Below are 26,303 nucleotides of genomic sequence, written 5' to 3' on the forward strand. Positions count from 1 at the left end.
CTAAAATATCAACTTTATTTAGAATTTTAAATTTTTAAATTCTTTTTAATATTTTTATTTGGAATTAAATAATAACTTTTAAATACATATTAAACGTGAAGAGAATATATTTTTTTGTATTTTTTATTTTATTGATCAATAAAAAAATATTTATATATTTAATTTTTTATTTTGAATTAAAATAAATCTTGACTTTTTAAATTTATCTTTAGATAATTTTATTTAATTTTAAATTTTAGTAAAAAAAGAGTTTAATAAGCATATAAGTATTAAAAGTATTATTTTTTTCTTAAACTATTTTATTTTATCATTTTTACCCTTAAACATTTTCTCTTTCATTTTTCCAATATGCAAATGGTGAACGCGCTCTGTTTTCTTCTTTCTCTCTGAAAACCCTAGCGCCGCCGTAGAACCACCTTCTGCCTCTTCCTCCGTCACCTCACCTCCAGTCGAAGAAAGGAGGTCATTTTTGTGTTCATCATCACGTGACCTAACCTGAACCAGTTGGATTTTTGTATTAGACAATGTCAGTTTAAATGCATTATACGACTCCGTGAACGGAGGTGGCGATGTTTGGATCAACGAGAATCGCTTCCGCATCTTGCGTCAGCTCGGAGAAGGCGGCTTCGCTTACGTCTACCTCGTCAAGGAAACTCCCAACGACTCTCCCGCCGGTGGCCTCGCCAATAAACTCAAAGACTTCTCTCATCTTTCCGGTTCGATTCCGTTTCATCGTTTCATAATCACTTTTTTATTTAATTCGTGAAATCAGTGATGTTAAGCTGTAGTGTATATCGATCGAAACCTGATCTATGTGATTCGTATGCATTTTTATTACTCGATCTGCGATTTCATTGAATTTAGCATAGTTTCAGTTTTGGTTCTCCGATCTGATGAAGTTGATTGCTGTTTTTGATTATCTGATGTAGTTTAAAATTTTCAATTCAACTGTATGTTTTTATTAATTTAGTCAAACTTAGGTTTGCGATTGCGAGTGAGATTAATTGTGATGGTTTCCACCATGAAATCGAGCAGTAATTAATACATCGACTGTACTGTGATGCTATCTCTTATTTGCAGATGATGGATCTTAGGCTATGAAAAAGGTCCTCATTCAGAACAATGAGCAGTTGGAGTTGGTTAGGGAGGAGATACGTGTCTCGTCACTGTTTAGTCATCTGAATCTCCTGCCGCTTCTTGATCATGCTATCATTTCTGTTAAGGTGAAGTAATGATTGCAACCAACGCTTACTCATTTAGCTCACATGTTTTTGTGATTTTATGTTGAGGTAGAATATGTTGCTTTTGTTGGCAGCCTACTGCAGAGACATCTTGGAGCCATGAAGCATACTTGTTATTTCCGGTTCATTTGGATGGAACATTGCTAGATAATGCCAAAACAATGAAAGCCAAGAAGGAGCACTATTCTACCTCAGATGTTCTTCAAATATTTCAGCAGGTAAGAAGCACTGTATTTTCATTATCCATTTTAATTATAATAACTTTTTTCATCAAGGGAGGGGGACCAGAGTCAAAAAGAAAATTGCAGTGGTGAGATCTCAGCTAGGTTAGAGTAGAGCAGGAAAGGGTGCAAGAAGAAGAAAGCCAAGTTTGACTGCAAATAGCCTTATCCAATCTCTTAGTGAGTTGAGTACCTTATTTGGCATTAGACCAGATGAATTTTCACCCTTTAGTAGGGATGTGGATGAGATTAAAGCTATTAGACCAGTTTAAAAAGTTCTCCATAGGAGCTTTGGCAGGTGTGTGGGAACGGAACCCCTGTGTTCATGAGCATCAGTGATGGAGTTGAAGTCTCCAATGCAACACCAAAGCTTGTTGAGGTTATTATGTGATTGGGATAGAGTTGTCCATAAGGATCTTCTTTTTAGTTAATCAGTAGAGATGTGAGAGTCAGGTTTGGTGTATTAGTGTTTGTGTTAATTTCCAAGTCATCAATGTCAGAGTCAGGTTCTAAGTCTGCTAGATTGGCCCATGAGTTTTAGAGGAAGGTCATATCTTTGTTGACTCTATCAAAAGTTGAGGGTTGAGGTTAGCTAGGCTGGCAAGTGGGAGTTATAAGTTCAATATCTTCAAGGTTGCTCAACTGAGTGGCATTAACAATTATGAGTTAGGGGATACTTCGTCATCATCATGATTAAGGTTAACAAGATTCAAGTTTACTGTTCTTGTAACTTCCCGGGACTCTTGGTTGTTCAGGTTAGGATTATTGACTTTGTTCACATCAGTTTCTTAATCACAATTGTTCTATGAGATGGAAGATCTATAAGAAGGAGTTTCAAGTTCCTTATATTATTTCTAAGGCTATCTAAGATTCACAATTTTTTCACTTAATTTTTTAAACTTTAAAATAAAATATTCTTTTTGAAAAAATGTAAATAATCATTTATTTTTTGACAAATATTTAGAATAATGTTTTCATTCTAATTTTAAAAAAAAACATATATTTTTCTTTAACTTTTCTTTAGACACAATAATAAAAAAGATTCATTCAAAAGAAGAACCAAATATAAAGCATGAGAGGGGCTTATTAAATGAGGTTTTTTTTAATTTTTAAACTGTTTTTACTCTACATTCATATGCTTTCATGGTACATTTATATAATGGTTGGTTATTGTGTGTGTAGGTAATGGCTTGATCTCTTGATAAGCACACTTTAGTGATTCATTTGAGGAAGGACTTCAATGAAGTTGTGGCAGTAAGAGGTGATGGGACCAATGAAGCTCCAGTTTGCATGAAGCTGATATTGGATTTGCTATGGGTATTGCTAGAATAGATGTTTGTCCCAATCTTAATTCATTTATCTCTCTTAGATGATAACTATCTTTTGTTGCTCCTATTAAGAATAAATGTAAGAATAGGACCACCAAAAGCCTTTACTTTAGAGCATATTTAGCCTCTGCTTTATGAACGAGTGCAATAATTTTATTTTTCTATCAAATAATTATATCCGGTAAAAATAACTTAGATACGTTTTTTTAGCAAAGAATAATGTTTGATTCATACATCATACCGTGTCATTAGAATGTTTACATGTTATGGAATCTATTCCTTTTTTTAGAATAATTGTTTAGTATTTTTGATGCTTTAGAATTCAAATAAATATTCTAATTATACATTGGCTCTGAGCTGACTTAATTATACAGATCATGAAATCTTTGGAGTTAATAACTTGCAGGATTCAAAAGAGTTGGAGTTTTTCACTGAGTATGGGGAAGCCAACAAATACAAGATTTTTGAGATTATTGGAAAGGGTAGCTATGGAGTTGTTTGTGCAGCAATTGACACACTGGGGAAAAGGTTGCAATAAAGAAGATTTAGGATGCCTTGGAGCATATTTCTCATGTTAAGTTTTTTCTGACAGAAACTTATTATATAGTCTTTCTTTAAATTCAAATCAGAATTGGAATCTCGATAGAAGAAAAAGAAATACATAACGTTACAAATATAGTTGTTTGTGATCGATCATTGACAAATTTTAGCAACATGTGTTTTACTATGATGCAGCATCTACTTGGGAGATTAGAAATTTGAACACACCAATGGGATCGAATCTACCAAGATGTTTGGTGACCCACACATTAGAGATACACTCTACAAACTGGCATCGATGGAAGAACAGCCAGTGCACAAAATTTGAGAAGAGCATCCCGTATGCATTGTTGTGTCAAGTGGTATGTAAAGGAATTGAACTTTTGTTTTCATCTTGTTTATATCTGGACTTTAGAATCATTGTCAATTCAAACTTTTGGAAGAACGTGTCCTTAACATAGTAGTGACATTTAACTCCGGTTAAATAATGGTAGGTCTAAAGGAATATATTGGAGCCAATCCAGCACTCCACCAACAAGATACTCTTTTTTTGAAGTTGAAAGCCTTATATAATGAAACTGCATAAGACATTGAAATGAAATAATTTTAAATTGAAGTTAATTTATACTCTTTTTTTCATGTATATATTATTTAGTTTCATAGCAATTCTCAGCTAAACCTTACCTTGTGAAACTGTAGTTATAACATTTGATATGGCCCTTTATAATGAATTTGATTCTAATTGATTCGTAACGGTATGTTTTATACTGGCCTTGTTTAGTATTTAGTAGAAGCAATACATATCTAGAGACTGTATAAAATAATTTTTTTTAATTTTTTAAATGATTTACCTGCGGAATTACCTGTGCATTTTTCCTGCGGAATTACCTGCACATTTTTCCTGCGGATTTAGCTGCGGAATTACCTGCGGAACTTCCTGCCAAAAATATTACCCACGAAGGTTTTAGCTGGGGACATAAAACCGCAGGAAAATCCGCAGGTAACGTGTTTCCTGCGGAAATTTAACTAAATTCTGCATGTAAATCCGCAGGAAATTTGAGTATTTCTAGTAGTGTTCACACCGCCTTTGGAGAGTGGCGATCCATCTAGTGGCACCAAATCCGATACCGGAAATAAGCAACGGACGATAGAGTTGATGAACAACACTCTCATCATACTCCCAATGTTCAATCCAAGTTACCTGCACACAAATGCAACTTACCTTGTATCACACTAGCCAAAATACACTCATACAATAGTACAGAACTTTAAATATTTCAAATAAACCAAGTTTTTGTGTAATGTTCTAACTTTGATTAGACAAATGCCGAGTTTAAAAAGCATGATTAGTTAAAGAGTGCTGAAGAAAAAGGAAAATATTAGGGGCATGTGTCATACAATTGTCAGACACTGGCGCATACCTAATTCTAGTGAGGCACATATTTTGTTACAACATAACTAGAGAAACATCAAATCAAGTAAACAAGTAAGAAAAATAAATAAAAAAGTACCGACTACTCGTGCAAAGTTCAAACTTAACCAATGAAAAGATGATGGTCACTTACCTTGGATTGGAGGAACCATTTGGCATATCCTGCACAATACACCCTGAAGGAAGTCTCCTACAGCCAATGAATGGTTGAGAATTAGCATCATGACCCATCTCAATGATCCATAAGGGACGAACTGTTGATTAATATGATGTCGGTTTCTCTCGTAGCTTCAGCAGCAAAACCAGGAGGTTTCGCACCAATGCAAGAAGAAATATTTGCATACTCTTCTTGATTCAAAATGTCCCTCTCTCCATTCAAACCTTTAATCCAAATAGGACTATCTTCCTGAGCCATCTTTAATAGTTCATCCATAGCAGCTAATGCAAGATCTATAAGCATCGATCTCTCAAACTGAATGTCATTACTATTTCCAATCCTTTCCATTGGTAAAGAAGAGCCAAGAGAGCTCGGACCACCACCACCATATGCATTCCTTCCAATACCAAGTTCCAGACCAAGGAAGTTGTTTGTTAAGGCACTTATACGATATAACTCATCTTTTAAACGGGTGTTTTCGATTCTAATCTGATGCTCCTCAAACAAAATGTGGTCGGGAATAAGGGGACGATCGCAATTGCTGCATATCGGATTTACCATTGTATCTTTTCAAGAAATACAATTAATCAAGAAATCTTTAGTAATATGTAGAATTTAGAACAAATGCAGCCGAAAAAAACTTTTGTTCATATTAATGAGAAAAAACTTTTTGACATAGACCAAAAAAGTAGAAAATTCAGAAAAAGATCTCAAAATAAATCATGATTCTAGTGAGAAAACTTTAATAATCTATGGAAGAGAAAAAGATAAATAAAAATTCTAGTGAGTGGGAATAATAAAAAATGAACATAATTAGGATCTTGATTGAATAATATTAACGATAACATGATGGTGGAGCTGACTTACATTGACTGTGTAAGAGATGATCAGGTAATCAGAACAAGTTCTTCTTCAAGTACATTTTTTTTCACTTATGTGGTCTATCCTTTTATATAGTCCCTTAAACACATGAATAAAAAGAGACAAAATGAAATTAAATGTATTTGATTTGATCAGAATTTGAATGTTATGATTTGATCAACACAATTCAAAGAATGATTGTTTTGTTATTATAAAAAAATCAAAAAAAAATCTAAAAAAGCATCTTTTCTAAAAAACCATATTCCAAAAAATGCATATTTTCATTTAAAACAGCCTCAATCAGCAACTCTTCTATGGTTGATCCACATCAGCATCCTCAAAACAGCCTCAATCGTTCTTTAATTTCCACTCTCTTCATCGTAACTGTCCTTCAACCATTCTCTTCCAAATTCCCAAAACGGTTCTCAAATCATTTTTTCTCATAACTGCCCTTCAACCATCCTCTTCCAAATTCTCAAACCGTTTACAATCCACAATCCATTGCGTTTCTGTTTTTTATGGCAGATTCTTCGCTCTCCTATTTTTCTCTTTCTCACTATCAATCCTGATTCTCGATCCTGATATTTTGCTTCCTTCCATTGCTTGCGCTTCCGCTGCTTCCTCCAAAGGCGTCGAGGTTTTTTTACTTTCTTTCTTCTTCTTTGATTTCATCTTCCTGTATGGTGCCTGCGGCTGCGTCGATCTTGGCCGGAAGGATGATGCTCGCGGTGATTGGTTTCGCTTTCTCACGACCCTTCAGAGTTGTCGGGTTTAATTAAACGGTGAGTGGTTATGTGAACAATGGGGTTGTGATTCAAATCTTACTGATGTACGTTTTTTATTTTCAATAGGTTCTCGATGTCAATACAGAAGCTTGATCTGTAGACAAATCACGATACATAACGTATCCAACCCAAAACGCGAAAGAGATTTGAAGAAAATACCGGTCTGTTATGGGAGCACAAAATCGAGGTACGCTGTTTATCTCTTCTTCTTATCACTCGAATTGTTGTGTTAATGGTGGAATCGATGAGATAGGTGTGTATCGGTTTCGATTGTTCAAACCGTGGTTCTGGACTTATATTTTGATCTATTTACTGAGCTATGGTTTATTTTTCTTATTGCTAATAGATTTAATTAAAAATCATAGTGAAAATATCAACCACAAAATACAGTTATATACGCACTCGACATGTTTATATTATGATCCCTAAGAAGAGTGATTAATGTAGTGAATTAAAGGTATCAGTTTTCTGGAACGACAAAGTCGGCTTATGCTGTTGCTGAGAAATATATCTCAATGCGTTAAATCATGATACCAGAGACCTTCCAGTCGGTTTTGATTTTTCTGACCGGGAAACACCGATCAATCATCAGGTCTCAGAAAGCATTAACTGTGAATGTAAGTTATCTAAATCTGTGATATTGTGTTCTTTCTATTTCCTCCTGTAATACATACATTTGAGTGTATAAATTTTGTTTTATAATAGTAAATTTTGACGTTTCCCCCCTGAACAGGGAAAGCCAAGAAATAAATTGCCTAATAGGAAAAAGGCATTCATGATGATGAATGTGTTTACATTTGTGATTTTAATGCAATACAATATACAGAGTGGGGATTGAAATTCCAAAAATTGAAGTTCGTTATGAGAATTTGTCAGTGGAAGGAGATGAGTATGTTGGAAGTAGAGTGCTTCCTACTCTTCTTAATGTCACCGTCAATACTTTCGAGGTACTTCTTTTTTTTTCAAACAAATCCATCAGATTTATGAAATTTTTAGTTAAATTTGAGAGTGTTATTTATTTGTTTCTTTGCATGGTATAGCATTATGGGATTGTTTCATCTTGCACCAACGAAGAAAAGAGAGATTCAGATTCTCAAAAATGTTAGTGGGATTGTGAAACCCTCACAGTATGTTCTTTTGTGATTCATGCATTGTTTTTACAATTTTATTTGTCACATATACAAGTATCATGTTTCAAGATTGATTTGTTTATTTATGTAAGTTGTTAGTAACTGATTTTTGAACCGGGGCTTACTACAGTTACGAAATGGTGCAGCCATTGCAGTCTTTGGATGTTTTCCGTCAGGTGAAGATCGGTAAGCTTGTGTTTTAAACTATCAAATTCAATTTAAAATATAACTTGAATCAGACTATCACTTAACCATTTTTTTGATCAATACCCCTTTGACTGATAGTAGCCATCTTTGTCAAGTGAGATGTCAAATAAAGTATCGGTTTCTGGTGCCGATCGACATTAGTTTCTTCTGCAGTGTTGTGGTCAGGGGGATTCTAAGAAGAGGTGCGGTTGACTCTGCCGCAGATGAGGTAGGAATTTGTCTAGGAATTGCAGGGTGTTTGGTTTTATTGGAGCATTTTGTCGAGCATCACTTTCGGCTGCGGAGGATTGTGTTGGACCAATGTTTTACACCATAATCTTTGGTTATTAAAATGCGTTGAATTCAGGATTATCATATCCAGTTGCTTCAGCTTCAGGTAAAAATTATTTTCCTGCTAAACACCTTTCTTTACTTCAATTGATAAAATTCTCAATGCAGACTTCCAAAATTTTGATTAGTTCATTTCAATTCTATATTTGTAAGTTATTTAAGTTCCTTTTTCACAGTTAAAGTACTTCAACGCTTATGGAGGAACGACTTGGCAGCACTAAAGGGTTCGTGTCCAAATTGTGCTCTTGAATTTATTTTTTCTTTTGATTTTGCAGCCACAATCGATTTGGAAACGCTGTTGATTTGGATTTTACAATCACATATAAGTTTGGAATTCACAAGAGTTGGCCCTTCGAACCACCAGCTGTGAGATGTCGTCGATTCAGTCTTTCTTTGATTCCTCTTTCATAATTTATATTGGTGAGTTTGTATGCTTGTGTTCAGGATTTCGGTTCGGTTTAATGATGTTGAACAGGTTCACGTGTTATCATTATGCAGGTCAGCTTATTGAAGGGAGTTTATTTCGGTTGGGGTTGCATTTGAGGAAATAGGAGAGGTATTCTGTTATATTTTCCTGTCAATTTCAGTTACAAAAGTTAGTCATGCAATTATAGCATTGTCATCATTTCTATTAGAGCTTCTGTTGCAAAACCAGAATCAGATGAACTAACTTCTGTTAAAAGATAAATGTAAGCTGAATCTTTCAATTCAGAACCTGTGTATATAATTTTGTGAATTTTGATAGGGTATAGTATAGTATATTCAATTCAATTCAATTCAATTGTATATTGTATAGTATACTACAGATTCATATACATTTCGCAGAGTTAGAAATTAAGCGCGTGAAAGAGATTGCAGAATGAAGAAGACAACCAAACGGTCATTCTAATTATGGAATTGAAATTTATCTTGATTTGTTATTGTTGTTATTTTGTTAAGGGTGATGGAGCAGAGAGAACAGTGAAGAAGGTGAAATTGTCCAAGGCTCTTACCATTCCTTGCCATACTTTTTTATTTTCATTTTTGTTCTATAGCTGATACAATAATGTTATTATGTGTAGGTGATGGAACTTCCATTTAATCAGTACTCATGGCTTACAACTCATAACTCTTTTGCTTCGAGGGTAGCGAATTTGAGTATAAACTCTCAAATTTCGTCTGTCACGAATCAGGAAGACTCCATTACAGATCAGCTGCATGTATGTCACATATTTCTAAACATTTTAATTCACTGCCATAATATTTTTTTGTTTATAGGTGACAAATTTTCTGTCTATGGAGAATGGTGTGAGAGGATTAATGTTAGATATGCATGATTACCATGGTGACATTTGGCTGTCTCGCGGGCCGAGCACAATATTTACAGCCTTTGTAAGGGATTCTTTGAATTTTTCTGAATGATCATGCTTAGTGAAAGTCTTTTAACTTTGAGTTATGATAAATTTAACAGCAACCTGCTATTCATGTTCTGAAAGAGATCAATGTATTCCTGACACAACATCGAAATGAGATCGTCACCGTTTTCATTAAGGATCATGTAACATCACCAAATGATATTAACAAGTTGTATAATTTTGGAAAAGAGGTATTTTCATACTCTTATTAGAAAGTATTATAGTTCTCCGTTAATATTTTAGGTTAAAACTATAACTCCACTAATACTTTTGTTTCCTCATCTAAACATAATTTTATGATCTGTTTGTCTATTTAATGTGTTCCATAAAGTTAAATTTGCAAACTGGAGTGAAGTGTTCACAGGAATTTTATTCAGTAGCCATCACCTCAAATTATTTAGTTACTAATAGAACAAGGCTAACTTTACATCAATGTTATATTCATGTAATTGTTTCTTTACAATTTTGTATGTCTCAAGTTATTCTCATTATTGATTTCCAAGACATTGTGTTATATTGGTCCTTTATCTTGGATGTTGTTGTGCTATTTTTTTAGAATTCTATTGGTGAGTGATGTTTTGTCCACAATATATCCTAAACTACTAGGCCACATTTTTCTGTTGTTGTCTGTGATGCAGATATGCACGCCAAGTTGCAGATATGGAGCTAGACTCAAATAATCTCGGTGGCCGAATTGCGCAGCGGTTCTTTGAAGTTTCTAAATACAAGTATGAATGGTAGATTAGTAGTTAAATGATCATTTAAAATACCATTTAAACATATCTTTCTATCCCTTCCCCAAGTATGATGTGTGTGTATCGATAAACACTAGAAAAGTGGTTCCATTACACTTTTTAACTGTGCTTCTCTCATTGCAGTTTTAGCATAAATAATTTGAATTGCCGTTTCTTTTAACACGAATCACATGAAGCCGTGTTATTACATTTACAATCGCTTTACAGGATACCATGATGATGGGCGCTGACTATTATCAAACACGAAAAAAAACTTAGGTGCACATCAGGGTGATAGATGATGTTGATCATGTGTTTGCTGAGGAAGTGGAGAGTCCTATTCCTATTTGTGAAAGGGATGTGGAGACTATTGGATTCAACCCGAATGCTAGAGACAAACCTGTCAGCGAAAATAGCTTTTATTTAGGTAACCAATCCTCAAATTCACAGTTGGTCTTTATACCATTAAAACAGCAACAAAGCCGTCTGTGATCCATCAGATCTATCCTTAAATTATATCATTGTAGACTTGAAATCTTCATGTATATTCTCTGCATGATTCTTCTATTTTTAATATTTGAACACTTGAAATATGGCTCTATGCATGATTCTTAATCTCGATACTATCAATTGATCATTTTTTGATTACTTATTATAAGATTGTGAATGTAAGGATAAGGAACTGAGTTGGTTTGTATGAATGTGCAGGGCTGAACATGGAACTGTTATGTTAGTCAAAGAAATGGTTAGTATAAATTGTTAAGACTAGAATTCTGTCGAGACATTTAGGTATTGTATTATTGAATGTATCTTTTAAACCATACTACAGTGAGAGTATTACTAAAGAATTATATACAAAAAAACGTGATGTCATGTTTTAAACCATACTACAGTGAGAGTATTACTAAAGAATTAGACGAAAGGTTCATGTCAAACCAACAAAGCTGCCCTTCTTTGCTCCCCACAATTAAATTATCACCTGCATGTCATGTGTGCAGAAAAACAAGATGAACGATTTACTGCATTTATGACTCCAGGATGGACTGCAATAGACGAGGCTTCTTTGAGGCCGGTATCAAGCTTTTTTATGAGTTTGGACTTCAATAAATCATACACACGAACACTCTTCTGTGTACAAACAAAGAAGATGGAACGGGATCGATGGAAGGTTGATCTAACAGCAATTCCACGTAACTTGAATGGAAGTTTTTGTGTAGCTTTCTTGGACAACTGGTGTATGAGAACTGATCTTGACTCACGTAAAGAATATGTTAAGGAAATAATGAGTCAATCTTAAATATAATAATTTATACCTCTTAAACTTTTCTTAAGATAAAAAATAAAACGGCTAAAGTTGGTAACCGATCAGTTTAATACACTATTTCTACAAGGTCTGTGAATAAACTATTCACACACAACACAGGCATCAACAGAATGACATGGAAATAACACCCCATGTATGTTTCTCTTAATGGTGTTAAAGTTAATGTGTCAAAAGTCAGTGATGGTTTCGTGCTGTGTTGAAAGAGATAACAATTGTCAGTAAGGTATGATACAGTAACATACATACATGTGCAATGATAGGTATGTGAGCCTTGATGTGTATTATTATCCTTTCAACAGAAAAAATGGATGTAAGATTACAATTGTATAAACAAGTATCCTTGCTTAGAAATACGTAACTATATATAGAAATAATTCTTTTACTAATAATATTAGGGAGATTCTACGGTGTATTCGCCCATTTGACTTCAGTGGTGAAGTCACTGCAATTGACCAATAAAATTAAAGCCCTAATCAACCCTAATTAATTCTAAGTTAAATTAAGCCACATCAGCTCTATGGTAAAATAACTTTACTGTGGGACCCATTGTTAAAAAAAACTTTTGATTATTGCATATAAGTCCCCATTCATTTAATAATAATTTACCAATTAAAAATTAAAAATAACTTTTATTTTATTAGATTATATGATAATTTATTTTAAACACAAATTATATTTTTTTCTTCAAATTCGTTCTTCTTGTTCTTTCTCCCAACTTTCCAATTCTTTCTCCCAACTTCCCAATCGAAGAAATCAATTCGAAACCCTAAATCTCTAAATTCCTCCACTGCGATGTCTCTCTTCTACTCCAACTTCTTCCTCGACGATGATCTCCTATACAACAAGGAAACCTCCAGCATCTTAATTTGCCGGCGGAAAGCTTCTCTGATGTCGATTTGTCTCCGCCGTCGGAGAAAGAGTTATGCACTTTCTATTAACTTTATGTTATTCTATAATCTATACTCTTGTTAAAGCTTACATTTTGAAAATTGTTCTTAGGTAAACTGGGTGTTCTTGAACATGACAAGGTTGAGTTGAATAATATGCATAGACGTGTACTGTTTTTTAAAGTATTAGTTGAAAGAGTTGTTTAAAGTAGTACAAAGAAACATAATTAGTACAAAGAAACATATGAGTATAAGTTGAAAGAGTTGTTTAAAGTAGTAGAATAGAATGAGTGGCACCTAGAATTTTTCATGATGTGTCAAATCGAAACTGATATGACAATATTAATGGTGATGTGCTAAATGTAATGGAATTCTGCTTTATTAAGTTCAACCCAATTACAAAAAATTCTCAATTCTTGCTTTTTCACTTAATTTCACCAGTTTGGTCTTCTCCATTTTGAATCAATTTCTTGATGATGCTATCACTAGGTTCTGTCTCTACTGTTAAGAATCTCAAATTCACACCAAAGTTAAGTACTTTGAATGGTGATTCAGCATTCAGTAAGGGTTTGAGTGTTGGTAGATTGAATTATGGAAGTGTTAGATTGAATCATAAGCATGCAAGAGCTGTTGGTAAGAGTTTTGGTGCAGATGAATCAAAAGAAGATGACGTTGTTAATGCTACAATTGAAAAGAGCAAACAGGTTCTTGCTTTGCAAAGGGAGCTTATTCAACATGTATTGAACAAAATACTATTTTACTTATCTATTTGCGAATTTAGAGCTGAATGCAAAACTATATTGCAGAGTTTGGTTTATTTACCATAACCAGTTAGCCCTTACATTTATTATAAGCATTCATGAGGTGATTTATTTATCTTTGTTTTTTTATTGTTGCAGGTAGCTGAAAGAAAGAAACTAGTTTCTTCTATAGATAGTGACAGCATTGCTGGATTTGAAGGAAACGGTATTTCTTATGAAAGCGGTGAGAAATCTCTATCAAGCGACTCAAATACACAGAAAGATTCTTCCAGCAGCGGCAGTGCTGTGGAAAAGCCACCACCGTTGGCTGGGACCAATGTTATGAACATTATATTGGTTGCTGCAGAATGCGCTCCTTGGTCGAAAACAGGTAATTTAACATTTTTTTCATCGAAGATTTTTCCTTGGTATGCATTGGGAAGACAGAACACGCCCAAATATTTACAAACAAAGTCTTCGAACTTTTCTGTCCTTTCATGTATGCTGCATTGTTTTTTCTATATAATTGATAGTTTTCATATGAACTAATAGGCGAGCTTGGAGATGTTGCTGGATCATTACCAGTTTGCCCATTTTAATTGTCCAATCGTTGATGATGATTCTGTCACCAAAAGGGCGGGGGCATTAGTTCACCATTTTCCATTTGCTATGCACACTAGAAGATATTCTTTCTAAACGAATGCTGATGATCTAAAATCTATGATCTAAAATCTCAATTGTACACTGGATTTCTTATTACTAGTGGATTGTGATTTCTGATTTATGTGAATATTGTGCCCCCTTTCTTCTCTATACTCTGTCATGTTTATTTTCTAATTAAAATGGATCACTTTAATTTAGAAACATGGTTTATGAGATTATTTCTTTGTATGCTTCTTAAGAGAGTTGCAGGTTATGGCTAGAACTTTTTGTTCATGATTAATCAGGAATTTGGAGCTGGAACTTATTTTAATTCGACGTTTGAATTATTGAAGCATTTGTTTGTTAATGATTCTGTTTATGAATTTTCTTTATTTTCCCTCCCTTGCAGATTTCATGACTATGGAGTTGATGGGGGACCTGCAGCAAAAGCAATCAGATCGAAGTTTGATGCGTTTATAAGTAAAGTTGATTCACATGTTGGCTTCCAACTTCCACAAATTGATGTTAGTCTCTCTTTCTTTGTATCAATTATGTCAGGAAAACATGATTTAAAATTAAAAAGCACAAGAAAACAAGGAAAAAGAAAGTTGAGGTCCAACATGTAGTTTGAGACTGCTTAGGAATTTAGTAATGATGAGGCATTTTTCTGTTATTGAAGATGATGTGAGATGTCTGATTTAATTGTAGATGAAAACCCACGGGGGTGACTAATATAAATAATACTTTTACCTTAATTGCATGGGTTCAGATATGACTATTATGCAGGGGATATGAGGTTCGCCTGGTGGTTGGGGACCTGGAGTGGTAGAATTAAGTTTGGCGGTTGGCTTGATTCCCACGCCCAACATATTATTCACTAGCTAACGTTTTTCATTTGAAAAAAATGACTATCATGTAGCCTGAACAAAGTATTAACCTAAAAAGTATTAATCTTTATACGCGTTCTGTTAATTATTTTGGCTTTATTTTGGCTTTGAAACTTATATTTGCTTGCTTGCTTGCCCTTGTATAGTTTTGGGTTCTCAGCATGAAGTACTATAGTGTTGGACATGAATAGTAAAATAGTTTCCAGAAGTTTTTTTTTTTAGAATTAATACAATTTCTGAAAACTGAAATGGGTGGAGGCTGGAGGAAGATGCCGGGGAAGTTAAGAAACATCATAATGGATAATAATTGAATTTTCTTTCATCATTTTATCTGTTATGAATATAGTCATCATTTTACCTACATGTACCCATGTTTGATCAGATACTCCTTTTCACATGCATATTACTTTGCTTTCTATCTAGAATGTTTTTTATTTATATAATTTAGTTTATGTCACATCACAAACAGATACAAATTTTAGTTGCTGGAGCTATTGCTCTCAAGGGCGTTGGAGGGATTTTTTTCATACTCGGCAGTACACTTGGAGCTACACTTCTGGTTTGTAGTTTGAATTCTCTCCATGCAATTGAGTTTATAACTTTATTTTCATCTCTGTTTAATATGGTTCTTTTTTCCGTGTAGCTTTTGCATCAGTTGATTACCACTCCAATATTGTATGATTTATATAATTACGATACAGAGGACATAGAATATATTCAACTTTTCATCAAATTTACCCAGGTCAGAGCAGTGAGCTTATTTGTTTTCCTATTTTATCTTCATGTTGCCTGATTTCTGATTTCAATCTACTGTCGCAATGTTCTTTCATGTATTGTTGCAATTGTTTATTAAATGGTATGGTATTACTCCTTGCAGAATTTGGCTCTCTTCGGGGCTTTATTGTTTTTTATTGGGATGAAGAACTCAATTCCTAGAAGGCAACCCAAGAAGAAGGTTCCCAAAACAAAAACTTACTAGCAGCCGTAATTTAAGGTCTCATTTTGCAAGAAGGTTCCCTGGTTGTTCAATGTTCAGAATTCCTATTCCCAAATTTCCCAGGAACTATCTTGAGTGTTTGTCTGGCACAGCACAAATCTCCCATCCGATGAGTATTGTAGGTGTAGCATTAGTCTCATGGATTACACATAATTTATGTATGCATATATTGTTCTATTGTTTGACATTGTAAACTATCTTTCAATTGATAAACTTGTCCACCAAGACGGGTTAAAATCCATGATTAGAGCCTGTTTGCTCGAACTTAAGAGAGTGTTGATTTCATTTTTTTTAATGGTCTTAAAAGTGTGGACGTTGAAAATTGCTGCTTTGCCAGCATATAATTCTGTGTTCCTTTTCACCTGACTTAATGTTTATTAGTTTTTGTTTGGAGTATTGTCTAATCTTTTTGTTGGTTCACATGATGGGAGTAGTTTCTATAAGTTGCCGCCATGTCTATCTTCAATCCCCTAATCTTGTTAATGATGTGTTATTTTTAAAATTTTAGTTGAACTTCACCCTACATTACAAAACTGATATAGAAGGTAAAAATTGTTTACACTTATAATCCTATGTTATATCTGATTATGGAACTCTTAGCATACTTTCACATCCAATACTATTGCATTTGATTGTGGAACTCTTGACTTAAAAACTGATTTTGCACAATTGAGTTTAACATTTGATTGTGGAACTCTTAACTCTTAAAAATGGATTTTGTACAATTGAGTTTAACATTGTATAAAATATAAGATGATATTAGAATCTATCATTCGGATCATCTACTAATATATTCGTTAATTGAAAAAGCCAAATCTCACATTATTTATGCAACATGCCCAATAGTATAGGATGTGAGATGGTGTATTAAAAAAATTCCAAATTTCACATAAATTAAAGGTATAGGCTGAAAAGACATTACAAAGAGTGGCTTCTTTAAGCTTAAGAGTCAATTTTGTAATATTGAAATAGATTTAAAAACCTAACACTATTTGAACTTAAAGATACTATCAGTCCCTTACTATTCAAGCGAACCACATGTCCAACCATTTTTTAATGTTTTCAGAAACTGCAAGTGAGTTAAAATAACTTCATGAATTTATAGAAACTAAAATTTGATTTTACATTATTGATAATTAATAATCACATTTCAATAAAAACACATGCCACCTTATGTTCCAGTTGGACCCTCCATGAGCATAAGCAACCTGTATAGGTTTGTTGATCCTCCATAGTTTACTTATTAAGCTCACAAGGCTATATTTTTAAATGATCACCAAAGCATAAGTCTGGAACATAAAAAGTGGCACTAAGAGTAAGAAGGGAACAATGCGTTGTATTATTTCAATGCCAAACACAAACAAACACTCGAAATTCAAACCAGATTTAAGAAAAACAGCAATTAGAGTCTTGAACACACAAGGGTGAGAAATCCTGAGCATCACTTCAGTTATCATTAATGAGTTCTGGCAACAAATAAAGGGCTGTGAAGTTTCTACGAATCAACCAGTTACTGTTGCTGCAGTGCTCTTGGATTGCAGTATCTGAACAAGCGGCCACAAGATGTCCAATCAGTGTACATTTTTGTTGTTTTCAACCTGAGACGCAATGCAGTCGTCATCAATAATCACTAGATAGCTAATATAAGGACATGATAAATCCATGTTGCAGTTTCTATTCGACAATGTATCTTGTTTAATCCTAATGAAATCTTACCTCAACAATAAAGCATATTAACATCTTGTCATCGCGAGTTTTTGTTGCACCCTTCAAAATTGTAAGGCCTAAGCTTCTTATGGCTTCCGCTATTTCAAGAAAATGGCTCCATTCTTCACATAGCATCTACAGCAAAAAAGTCAGAATTAAAATAGAAAATGTATGCAATAGATGATTACAAGTCCAAACCAACTCCATTTTCCATCAGGAAGGTTTTTCATTTTGTACTTGCGTATTAGTTTTTAATCAACAAATCAAATCGTAATTTTCAAGTCATACTCATACGGACCTCAACAAGCATCTGTCCGTTCTTGCTAAGATTCTCCACTAATATTGAATGAACTTTTAGATGACCCCCTACCTCCATTGCCCAACTTGAACCCTGCTCACTACTAGAGGATCCAAAAATGTCTGCTTCCAAAGGTATGTGATACCTTATGAATCTTTCTAAGAATTCCAAGAACCAAACTACACAGTTTTACCACTGTAGAAATCAAACCGCTTGATAAGTCTTACACTCTCGCAATTACTTTTCATGACCCAATATGTATTTTCCTGATTGACCTTTTATAGTATGCCGTGCTTTATTAAGTCAATAACAGCAAGCCCAAATGGCATCTATGTAGGCTCCTCTAATGGAAATATTGGAAGAATACAACATTCTAATGCAAGAAAAGGAGGACGATAAGAAAAGACAACAACAGGTTAGTATTAAATAAACAGTGACAGCTTCACAAATCAGTTAAAAGCAAGTATTTAATCACTGCCAACATTATGTTGTTCATGAAAAGATTCATGCCATATAAATTATTGTACTCTTAATAATAACCTTACTGTTACTTCCTCTTTGTGTTTGGTTTACATTCAAGAGCCAAGTAGATTTTGAGCGAGACAATACATATGCGTCAAGACCAGGCACCAGCACTAGACGTGTTCCAAATAGAAGCTTGAACGAGAGTCCAGATTGTTCGCCGAACATAAACAAAAGACTCCCAATGAGTATCCAACAACTAGGATCAAACAGCATGTATTCAGGAAATCAAGGTATATCCTTCATTAAGATACAAAGGAAAAAGATTTTTGGTGAACCTCTCAATTTTGGCTTCATCCTCGGCCGAGAATTCCAACTTAACGATCAGGAAGCTGGAAGTCACGCTGCAAGGAGCCTGTTTATCCAATTATCAGTAAAAATAATTAACAACTGAACCATGTGAATGCAAGCAAGTAAAGCCAAACAGGGTAAACCTGTAGAGTTGCACACTGGAATTTTATACTCAACGCATCAGATACACTGATATCTATCTTTGGTCCATAGAATGCTCCATCCCCTTCATTCAACTACATGTGAAACACCTATATGACCATATATTTGATAACTTCTAAGATTAGGCAATAAAAAATAATGCAGTGGCACCATAATATTGATACTTCCATGACAATTTATAATGCAGTGGCACCATAATATTGATACTTCCATGACAATTTATAATGCAGTGACACCATAATATTATAATGCAGTGGAACCATAATATTGATACTTCCTTGAAAATTGATACTTCCATGACAATTTATAATGCAATGGCACCATAATATTTATCAATGTGAATTTGCTGTTAACGAGTATCAAAATGTCCATTCCTGCAATTCGACAATGCTTAATAAGATGCAAGATTCAGTATAAACATAAGAAGATAATAGTGGTAATAGTGCTTAATAAGATGCAAGATTCAGTATAAACATGAGACCTGATCAACCAGTATACATCAACATAAATGGTTTCCTCAAAGCATATGTTTTTATCATGATGTGCAGTAAAAATATGAACTTTATGACCATGAGATGCAAGTTCAACAGCTACATCAACAACTAATCTTTCAGCCCCACCTACAAAAAAATTACAAAGTCATTAGAATAAACTATTAGTACTTCAAAAAATCTATTGAAGAACATTGTAAAACATCGTTTGAATAGACATGAATTGTTTTAGCATCACATTAAGCCTCATGCTGATGCTGAATCTCACAAAATTACTCTATTGAATCTCTAAACTCAAGTAGAAGTGCATACCTGTTGATGTATTACCCTCTTCATCACTTATTTTAACCTCACCTATTTCTTCCTGTTAAAGGGTTTTAAAAGCCAGTAAGATATTTGCTCAATGTCTTTGGGCAATGGATTTCCAGTGCAAAGGTAAACAGCTTCTTCTGTTATCTGCTGAGAGGCCATGTGTGTTGACTGCAAAAATATCATAGCAAAAGAATGTCAGCAAGGATCGACTGATCAAAAGAAACAAAATACAAGATATAATAATTCAAGTAAGCTTTAGCTAATTCTTTTCATATGCCATCAACCATACTTTCAGCAAGACTCCATTCAAATCCATTTCTAAACAAGAAAATCAGTTGCAAACCCTCTTCAATTCTGCAAAAATAATCAACTTTGCTCTATGGGGCGAGTTAGCGTTGTCTGTTTTTACAAATGCAAATACCTGAAAAATAATCAACCTCATTGAATCACTTTGAAAAAGTTTATGAACATAGTTTATGGTATATTCCTTAGCTCCAAATAGCTAATTGTCATAAATTCATTTTAGATTATTCTATAAAATTCAATCTCATTCAAATTTGAATAGAACAAACATCTGGTATATATGCTCACGATAAGAAAATTACCTCAGCATCAACATAACTTGATTTCCTCCTGATACTGCATCGAGGATGCTTAACAACTGATTTGGAACCATACCACTTAAGCTTCAACTGCTTCCATAATATGAGTAAGATTAAGAACAGTGTAAAATAACAAGTTAAGAAGTAAGAAGCACAAGTGGTGATATAACAACAATGAAAATGATATCTTTCCTTTGAAAATTACACGGACAACTCCCTCGCCTCTGCTCCTAATGGTTTAAAGACAGCTTCAACCTCACTCGGATTAACTTCCTCCAATGTCTATATTATTTTTATACCACAATGTTAAAAACACCTTGAACAACAACCTCGAAGATCAGAAGCAAAGTTATAGAAATTACCTTAGAAGTTCTTCTTTTCTTTTAGATTGTAATTACAGGAATTATAAGGTACTAACCTGCATGAGTTAGGAGGCACTGTTGGTGGTCTGATTGCCGTCACGTGGAAGCCAGCTGGTAACAAGGATTCCAGTAAGCAAATGAAAGTCTTTCACCCGGTTCCAAATAGACTTTCTTCGCCATGTCTCTGATATTGCAATTCTAGCGGCAGCTTGAAAATTGCAACTCTAACAGTCAGGAAATAGCACTATCCACTAAATTATATGACAATGATTTAAATGAGAACGATATGCATGAAATGTATTGTAAGACTACACAATTCAATGATATAGAACAATAAATATGAACCATGCAGGAAAGATATAAAAAGTAAACTGAAATCTTCATGATTTTACTAGGAATGTCACATACTCCACACGCTCAGGCATAGTCATTGGATCAAAATGTGCTTGTTCCTACATCTAAATTCGACAGTCATTGAGTGTGTTGATTGTGTGAATGCATTAATTTATCAAACTAAATGCATTAAAACTCAAGATACATTAACATGTGCATAAACTATTTGAACATAATTAGAATTAACAAATACCTGTTCTTTAACTTCATTTAATTCTTCAAAAGGCACACCTTTAAAAGCTCAGCTTAATTTTTTATAAACCTTCTGAAATTTGCTCATAACAGCCTCACCCTCCAATGGCTAAAATTCAAAAACATAAAATTGAAAAGATCAATATCCTATTTGACAGCACTCTTCAAAGGACGTGTAGATTGATGAACGAGTAAATAGAATCAAAAGAGAAGCAAAAACCCCTAATTCCAATGGTACATGGAACCTCTTTATCACCAGGCATGCAAATAGCCTCATTTACTTTCCCTATATTCCCAATGGTACATGGAACCTTCTTTTCAGGAAGCTATAATAACACCAAAAAAAAAATCAAAACAAGAAGCAAAACAACAACAACAATGGCAATTAAATTCGATTTGTTAAGAGAAAGAGAACGAAGCTGACCTTTTCCCCAAGCTCCATAGCTCTCTTAACAGCCATCGATTAAGCTTCACATGAACTTCCGCTTTCCACCTGGAGCCATGGTAGGAGTAAGAGATGTGTGGGTTTTCGGGGAAATTAGAAAGACAAGTATTTTTATTTGTGTTTGAATAGGTATCGATGAAAGAGAGGGAGATGGAAATTTTGGGCTTTCAAAGGAGGGAAATGTTGGAGCGTTCTAAATTTTTTTAAGGTTTGTGAGAAAAGCTGCGAGGGAATATGAAAATTGGGAGAAGTTTGAGTTAGCATCGGATTAGGCTATAAATTGGGTCAATATATTTATAAAACACAATATATAAAATTGTTATTTTCATTTATTTATTCTTTTATTTATTTATACAATCGGGTCAATATCTTTTATTTCATTTACTTAGAAACCTAAAGTTTAAAAATAAATATTTATTTTTTTATTTAATTTTTATTTTCATTTTTAAAACACAGTTGATAACCAACTAATATATAACCGTCTCATTTTTAAAAATAAACATTTATTCTTTTATTTTTATTCAGACAATCATCTGTTGACTGTCTGACATGGTTCACACGTAGTTAATCATCGTCTATGCATATCTAACATAGTTCACACATAGTTAACCATCATCTATTGACTATCTTCAATGTTTCACACATAGTTGACCATCATCAATGCATTTATAACTTGGTTCACACATAGTTGACCATCATCAATGCATCTCTGATATGGTTCACCATCATCAACTGACTATTTTCCATGGTTCACAATAGTCGACCATCATCACTTGACTCCCTATCATGGTTCACACATAGTCAAACATCATCAATGCGTCCCTAACATGGTTCACACATAGTTGACCATCATCAATTGACTCTCAGACATGGTTCACACATAATTGACCATCATCAATGCATCTCTAACATGGTTCACCATCATCTACTGACTATTTTCCATGGATGACCATCATTAATGCATTTCTAACATGGTTCATACATAGTTGACCATCGTCAATGCATCTCTAACATGGTTCACTATCATCTACTAACTATTTTACATGGTTCGCAACAGTTGACTCCCTGACATGGTTCACACGTAGTCGAACAACATCAGTGCATCTCTAACATGGTTCACACATAGTTCACACATGGTCCACCATCATCAATTGACTATCTGACATGGTTCACACATGGTCGGCCATCTCATATCCATCTATAACATGGTTCACACATAGTCGGACATCATCAGTTGACTTCGTGACATGATTAACACATAGTCGAACATCATTAGTGCATCCCTGGCATAGTTCACACATAATCGACCATCATCAGTCCATCCTTGATATGGTTAACACATAGTTGGACATCATCAGTTGACCATCCTTTATAACATGGTTCACACATACTTGATCATCGTCTGTATATCTCAGACATAGTTCACACATATTTGACCATCCTTTATTGACTATATTCCATGGTTCACACGTAATTGACCATCATATATGCATCTCTGACATAGTTCACACATAGTTGACCATCCTCTGTTGAATCTCTTCCATGACTCACATAGTTAACCATCATTTGTTTACTATCTTCATGGTTCACACACAGTTGACCATCATCTATGCATCTCTGACATAATTCACACATAGTTTACCATCTTCCATTGTTCACACATATTTGGACATCATCAGTTGATTGCCTGACATGGTTCACACATAGTAGGACATCATCGGTTGATTGCCTGACATGGTTCACACATAGTTGACAATCATCAATGTGACCCATTTTGTTGACTCTGATCCACTAAAATATGACTCAGAGTACATCCATTACAATGTGACCCATGTCATTGACTCTAATCCACTAAAATAAGATTCAGAGTACATCCATTGCAATGTGACCCATTTCGTTGACTCTGATCCACTAAAATATAATTTATAGTACATCCATTGCAATGTGACCCATGTCGTTGATTGTGATTCACTAAAATAAGATTTAGAGTACATCTATTGCAATGTGACCCATTTTGTTGACTCTGATCCACTAAAATATAATTTATAGTACATCCATTGCAATGTGACCCATGTCTTTAATGATGGTCGATTATGTGTGAACCATATCAGACAGTCAACTGATGAAGTCCAACTATGTGTGAACCATATCAGACAGTCAACTAATGATGTCCGACTGTGTTTGAATCATGACAGGGATGCACTGATGATGATCAACCATGTGTGAACCGTGTAGCATCATCAGTTTACTCCCTGACGTAGTTCACACATAGTTGACCATTTCCTATCCATTTGTATCATTGTTCACACATAGTCAACCATGATTGGTGCATCCATGACATGGTTCACATATGGTTGACCATCTCCTATCCATCGGTATCATGGTTCACACATAGTACATCCATTGCAATGTGACTCATAGTTGACCATCATCTATTGACTATCATCTATTGAATCTCTAACATAGTTCATATATAGTTGACTATCTTCTGTTGACTATCTTCCATGGTTCATGTTGATTATTAACTGTCTTACATTATGCACACATATTTGACCCATCATTTATGAATCTCTGACATGGTTCACACATAGTTAACCATATCAGTTTACTCCCTGACGTAGTTCACACATAGTTTACCATAATCTACTGACTATCTTTCACTAATCATCTATGCATATATTGCATAGTTCAGAAACCGTTTACAATCATCTATGCATCTATTACATGGTTCACACATAGTCGACCGTCTTCTATGCGTCCCTGACATGGTTCACACATAGGTTGACCATTATCAATGCATCCCTAACACGGTTCACTAATAGTCGTACATCATTAGTTGACTGTCTTTCATGGTTCACACATAGTTGACCATCATCAACGCATCCCTGACATGGTTCACACATAGTGGGACATCAGCAGTTGACTGTCTGACATGGTTCACACACAGTCGACCATCTTTAGTGCATCCTTGATATGGTTCACACATAGTCGGACATCATAAGTTGATTGTCTGACATGGTTCACACATAGCCGACAATTTTTAATGCATCCCTGACATGGTTCACACATAGTTGACCATTATTAATGCATCACTGACATGGTTCACACATAGTCGACCATTATTAATGCATCCCTGACATAGTTCACACATAGTCGGACATCATTAGTTAACTTTTTAATTTGGTTCACACATAGTTGACCATCATCAGTGCATCCCTGACATGGTTCACACATAGTAGGACATCTTCAGTTGACTGTCTGACATGGTTCACACATAGTCGACCATCTTCAGTGCATCCCTGATAGACTTGACTGTCTGACATGGTTCATACATATTCAACCATAGACTTGACGAGGATATAAGTATGTTTCATATATGTTTGCATTCATTCATAATCATATGTTTACGGGCTAAACCCGAATGAGGTGTGGATTCAGTCGGTGGGTTATTCCCATTGATGAAGATTGGTACCACAAGCATAATGTCAGTTCATACATATGCATGGTACACACATAGTTAACCATCATATATTGACTATCCATAACATATTTCACACATAGTTTACCATCATCAGTGCATTTATAATATGGTTCACACATAGTTGACCATCTTCTATTGACTATCTTCCATGGGTAACACATAGTTGACTATCATATACGCATCTCTAACATAATTCACACATAGTCAAACATCATGACATGGTTCACACATAATCGAACATCATCTGTTGACTCCCGGACATGGTTCACACATGGTCGACCATCATCAGTTGACTCCCACACATGGTTCACACATAGTTGACCATCTCCTATCCATCTGTAACATGGTTCGCACATAGTCGAACATCGTCAGTGCATCTCTGACATAGTTCACACATAGTCAAACATCATCAATTAACTCTTTGACATGATTCACACATAGTCAGACTTCATTGGTGCATCCCTGACATGGTTCCCACTTAGTCGAACATCATTTGTTGACTCCCTGACATGGTTCACACATAGTTGACCATCTTCTTTCCATTTGTAACATGGTTCACACATAGTCGACCATCTCCTATCCATCCCTAACATGGTTCACACATAGTGGGTCATCATCAATTGACTCACTGACATTGTTCACATATAGTCGAACATCACCAGTGCATCCCTGACATGGTTCACCCATAGTCGACCATCATCAATTGACTCCCTGACACGGTTCACACACAGGTGACCACCTCTCATCCATCTGTAACATGGTCACACATAGTCGACAATCTCCTATCCATCTATAACATGGTTTTCACATAGTCGGACATCATCATTTGACTCCCTGGCATGGATCACATGTAGTCGACCATCATCAATTGACTCCCTTACATGGTTCACACATAGTTGACCATCATCAATGCATCCCTGACATGGTTCACACATAGTAGGACATCTTCAGTTGACAGTCTGACATGGTTCACACATAGTAGGACATCTTCAGTTGACAGTCTGACATGGTTCACACATAGTCGATCATCTTCAGTGCATCCCTGATAGACTTGACTGTCTGACATGGTTCATACATATTTGACCAGAGACTTGACGAGGATATAAGTATGTTTCATATGTGTTTGCATTCATTCATAATCATATGTTTGCAGGCTGAACCCGAATGAGGTGTGGATCCAGTCGGTGGGTTATTCTCATTGATGAATA

General features: G+C 34.7%; 3 protein-coding genes and 1 long non-coding RNA gene across 42 annotated transcripts; 2 read left to right on the forward strand and 2 right to left on the reverse strand.

Moving 5' to 3' along the window:
• Positions 1-4,994: 4,994 nt before the first annotated feature.
• On the reverse strand, positions 4,995-5,480 carry LOC131642138 (homeobox-leucine zipper protein ANTHOCYANINLESS 2-like). Its single transcript, XM_058912421.1, has one exon. The coding sequence runs from the start codon at positions 5,478-5,480 to the stop codon at positions 4,995-4,997; it is 486 nt and encodes a 161-aa protein (XP_058768404.1).
• A 648-nt stretch (positions 5,481-6,128) lies between these two features.
• On the forward strand, positions 6,129-11,989 carry LOC131642141 (PI-PLC X domain-containing protein At5g67130-like). Of its 24 annotated transcripts, none has more exons than XR_009295779.1 (15): positions 6,129-6,562; positions 6,632-6,752; positions 7,013-7,182; positions 7,299-7,512; positions 7,606-7,692; positions 7,826-8,278; positions 8,508-8,652; positions 8,731-8,788; positions 9,172-9,201; positions 9,294-9,431; positions 9,514-9,603; positions 9,683-9,817; positions 10,265-10,354; positions 10,589-10,787; positions 11,069-11,979. XR_009295779.1 is itself a non-coding variant. In XM_058912425.1 (9 exons), exons 3-7 carry the CDS (start codon positions 9,124-9,126, stop codon positions 10,304-10,306), a joined length of 507 nt encoding a protein of 168 aa, XP_058768408.1. In that variant the 5' UTR covers positions 7,842-8,278; positions 8,508-8,652; positions 8,731-9,123; the 3' UTR covers positions 10,307-10,354; positions 10,589-10,787; positions 11,069-11,989. The 24 variants fall into 24 exon arrangements, 1 of the variants encoding a protein (XP_058768408.1); XR_009295777.1 differs by adding an exon at positions 8,409-8,456 and having other exon boundaries at positions 6,132-6,562; positions 8,560-8,652; positions 8,731-9,201; positions 11,069-11,966; XR_009295776.1 differs by having other exon boundaries at positions 6,134-6,562; positions 9,058-9,201; positions 11,069-11,376.
• Positions 11,990-12,364: 375 nt separating this feature from the next.
• LOC131642140 (granule-bound starch synthase 2, chloroplastic/amyloplastic-like) lies at positions 12,365-16,179 on the forward strand. 3 transcript variants are annotated; one of them, XM_058912424.1, is made up of 6 exons: positions 12,468-12,603; positions 13,471-13,702; positions 14,363-14,477; positions 15,310-15,399; positions 15,484-15,582; positions 15,718-16,179. In XM_058912424.1, exons 2-6 carry the CDS (start codon positions 13,680-13,682, stop codon positions 15,817-15,819), a joined length of 429 nt encoding a protein of 142 aa, XP_058768407.1. In that variant the 5' UTR covers positions 12,468-12,603; positions 13,471-13,679; the 3' UTR covers positions 15,820-16,179. The 3 variants fall into 3 exon arrangements, with proteins under 3 accessions (XP_058768405.1, XP_058768406.1, XP_058768407.1); XM_058912422.1 differs by lacking the exons at positions 15,310-15,399; positions 15,484-15,582; positions 15,718-16,179 and adding an exon at positions 13,061-13,308 and having other exon boundaries at positions 12,365-12,603; XM_058912423.1 differs by lacking the exons at positions 14,363-14,477; positions 15,310-15,399; positions 15,484-15,582; positions 15,718-16,179 and adding exons at positions 13,061-13,308; positions 13,864-14,249 and having other exon boundaries at positions 12,365-12,603.
• A 738-nt stretch (positions 16,180-16,917) lies between these two features.
• LOC131642144 (uncharacterized) lies at positions 16,918-21,865 on the reverse strand. 14 transcript variants are annotated; one of them, XR_009295786.1, is made up of 14 exons: positions 21,594-21,865; positions 21,390-21,495; positions 21,171-21,278; positions 20,641-20,792; positions 20,226-20,504; positions 19,910-20,041; positions 19,621-19,788; positions 19,299-19,437; positions 18,799-19,191; positions 18,643-18,708; positions 18,383-18,563; positions 17,843-18,215; positions 17,554-17,679; positions 16,918-17,435 (listed from the first exon to the last, which is right to left on the reverse strand). It is a non-coding gene; the product is annotated as an uncharacterized LOC131642144 (long non-coding RNA). The 14 variants fall into 14 exon arrangements; XR_009295784.1 differs by having other exon boundaries at positions 18,643-18,719; XR_009295796.1 differs by having other exon boundaries at positions 17,843-18,037; positions 18,118-18,215; positions 18,388-18,719.
• Between the last annotated feature and the right edge of the window lie 4,438 nt (positions 21,866-26,303).

Source organism: Vicia villosa, unplaced genomic scaffold (assembly GCF_029867415.1).
Source record: "Vicia villosa cultivar HV-30 ecotype Madison, WI unplaced genomic scaffold, Vvil1.0 ctg.004546F_1_1, whole genome shotgun sequence".
NCBI classification, from domain to species: Eukaryota; Viridiplantae; Streptophyta; class Magnoliopsida; order Fabales; family Fabaceae; genus Vicia; species Vicia villosa.

Coding starts and splice junctions, on each gene's coding strand:
- LOC131642140 (XM_058912422.1), top strand. CDS start 12,477: ATGTCTCTCTTCTACTCCAACTTCTTCCTCGACGATGATCTCCTATAC. Junction 12,604..13,060: donor TCTCCGCCGTCGGAGAAAGA/GTTATGCACTTT, acceptor TGCTATCACTAG/GTTCTGTCTCTACTGTTAAG. Junction 13,309..13,470: donor AAAGGGAGCTTATTCAACAT/GTATTGAACAAA, acceptor TTATTGTTGCAG/GTAGCTGAAAGAAAGAAACT.
- LOC131642138 (XM_058912421.1), bottom strand. CDS start 5,480: ATGGTAAATCCGATATGCAGCAATTGCGATCGTCCCCTTATTCCCGAC.
- LOC131642141 (XM_058912425.1), top strand. CDS start 9,124: ATGGAATTGAAATTTATCTTGATTTGTTATTGTTGTTATTTTGTTAAG. Junction 9,604..9,682: donor GCACAATATTTACAGCCTTT/GTAAGGGATTCT, acceptor TAAATTTAACAG/CAACCTGCTATTCATGTTCT. Junction 9,818..10,264: donor TGTATAATTTTGGAAAAGAG/GTATTTTCATAC, acceptor TCTGTGATGCAG/ATATGCACGCCAAGTTGCAG.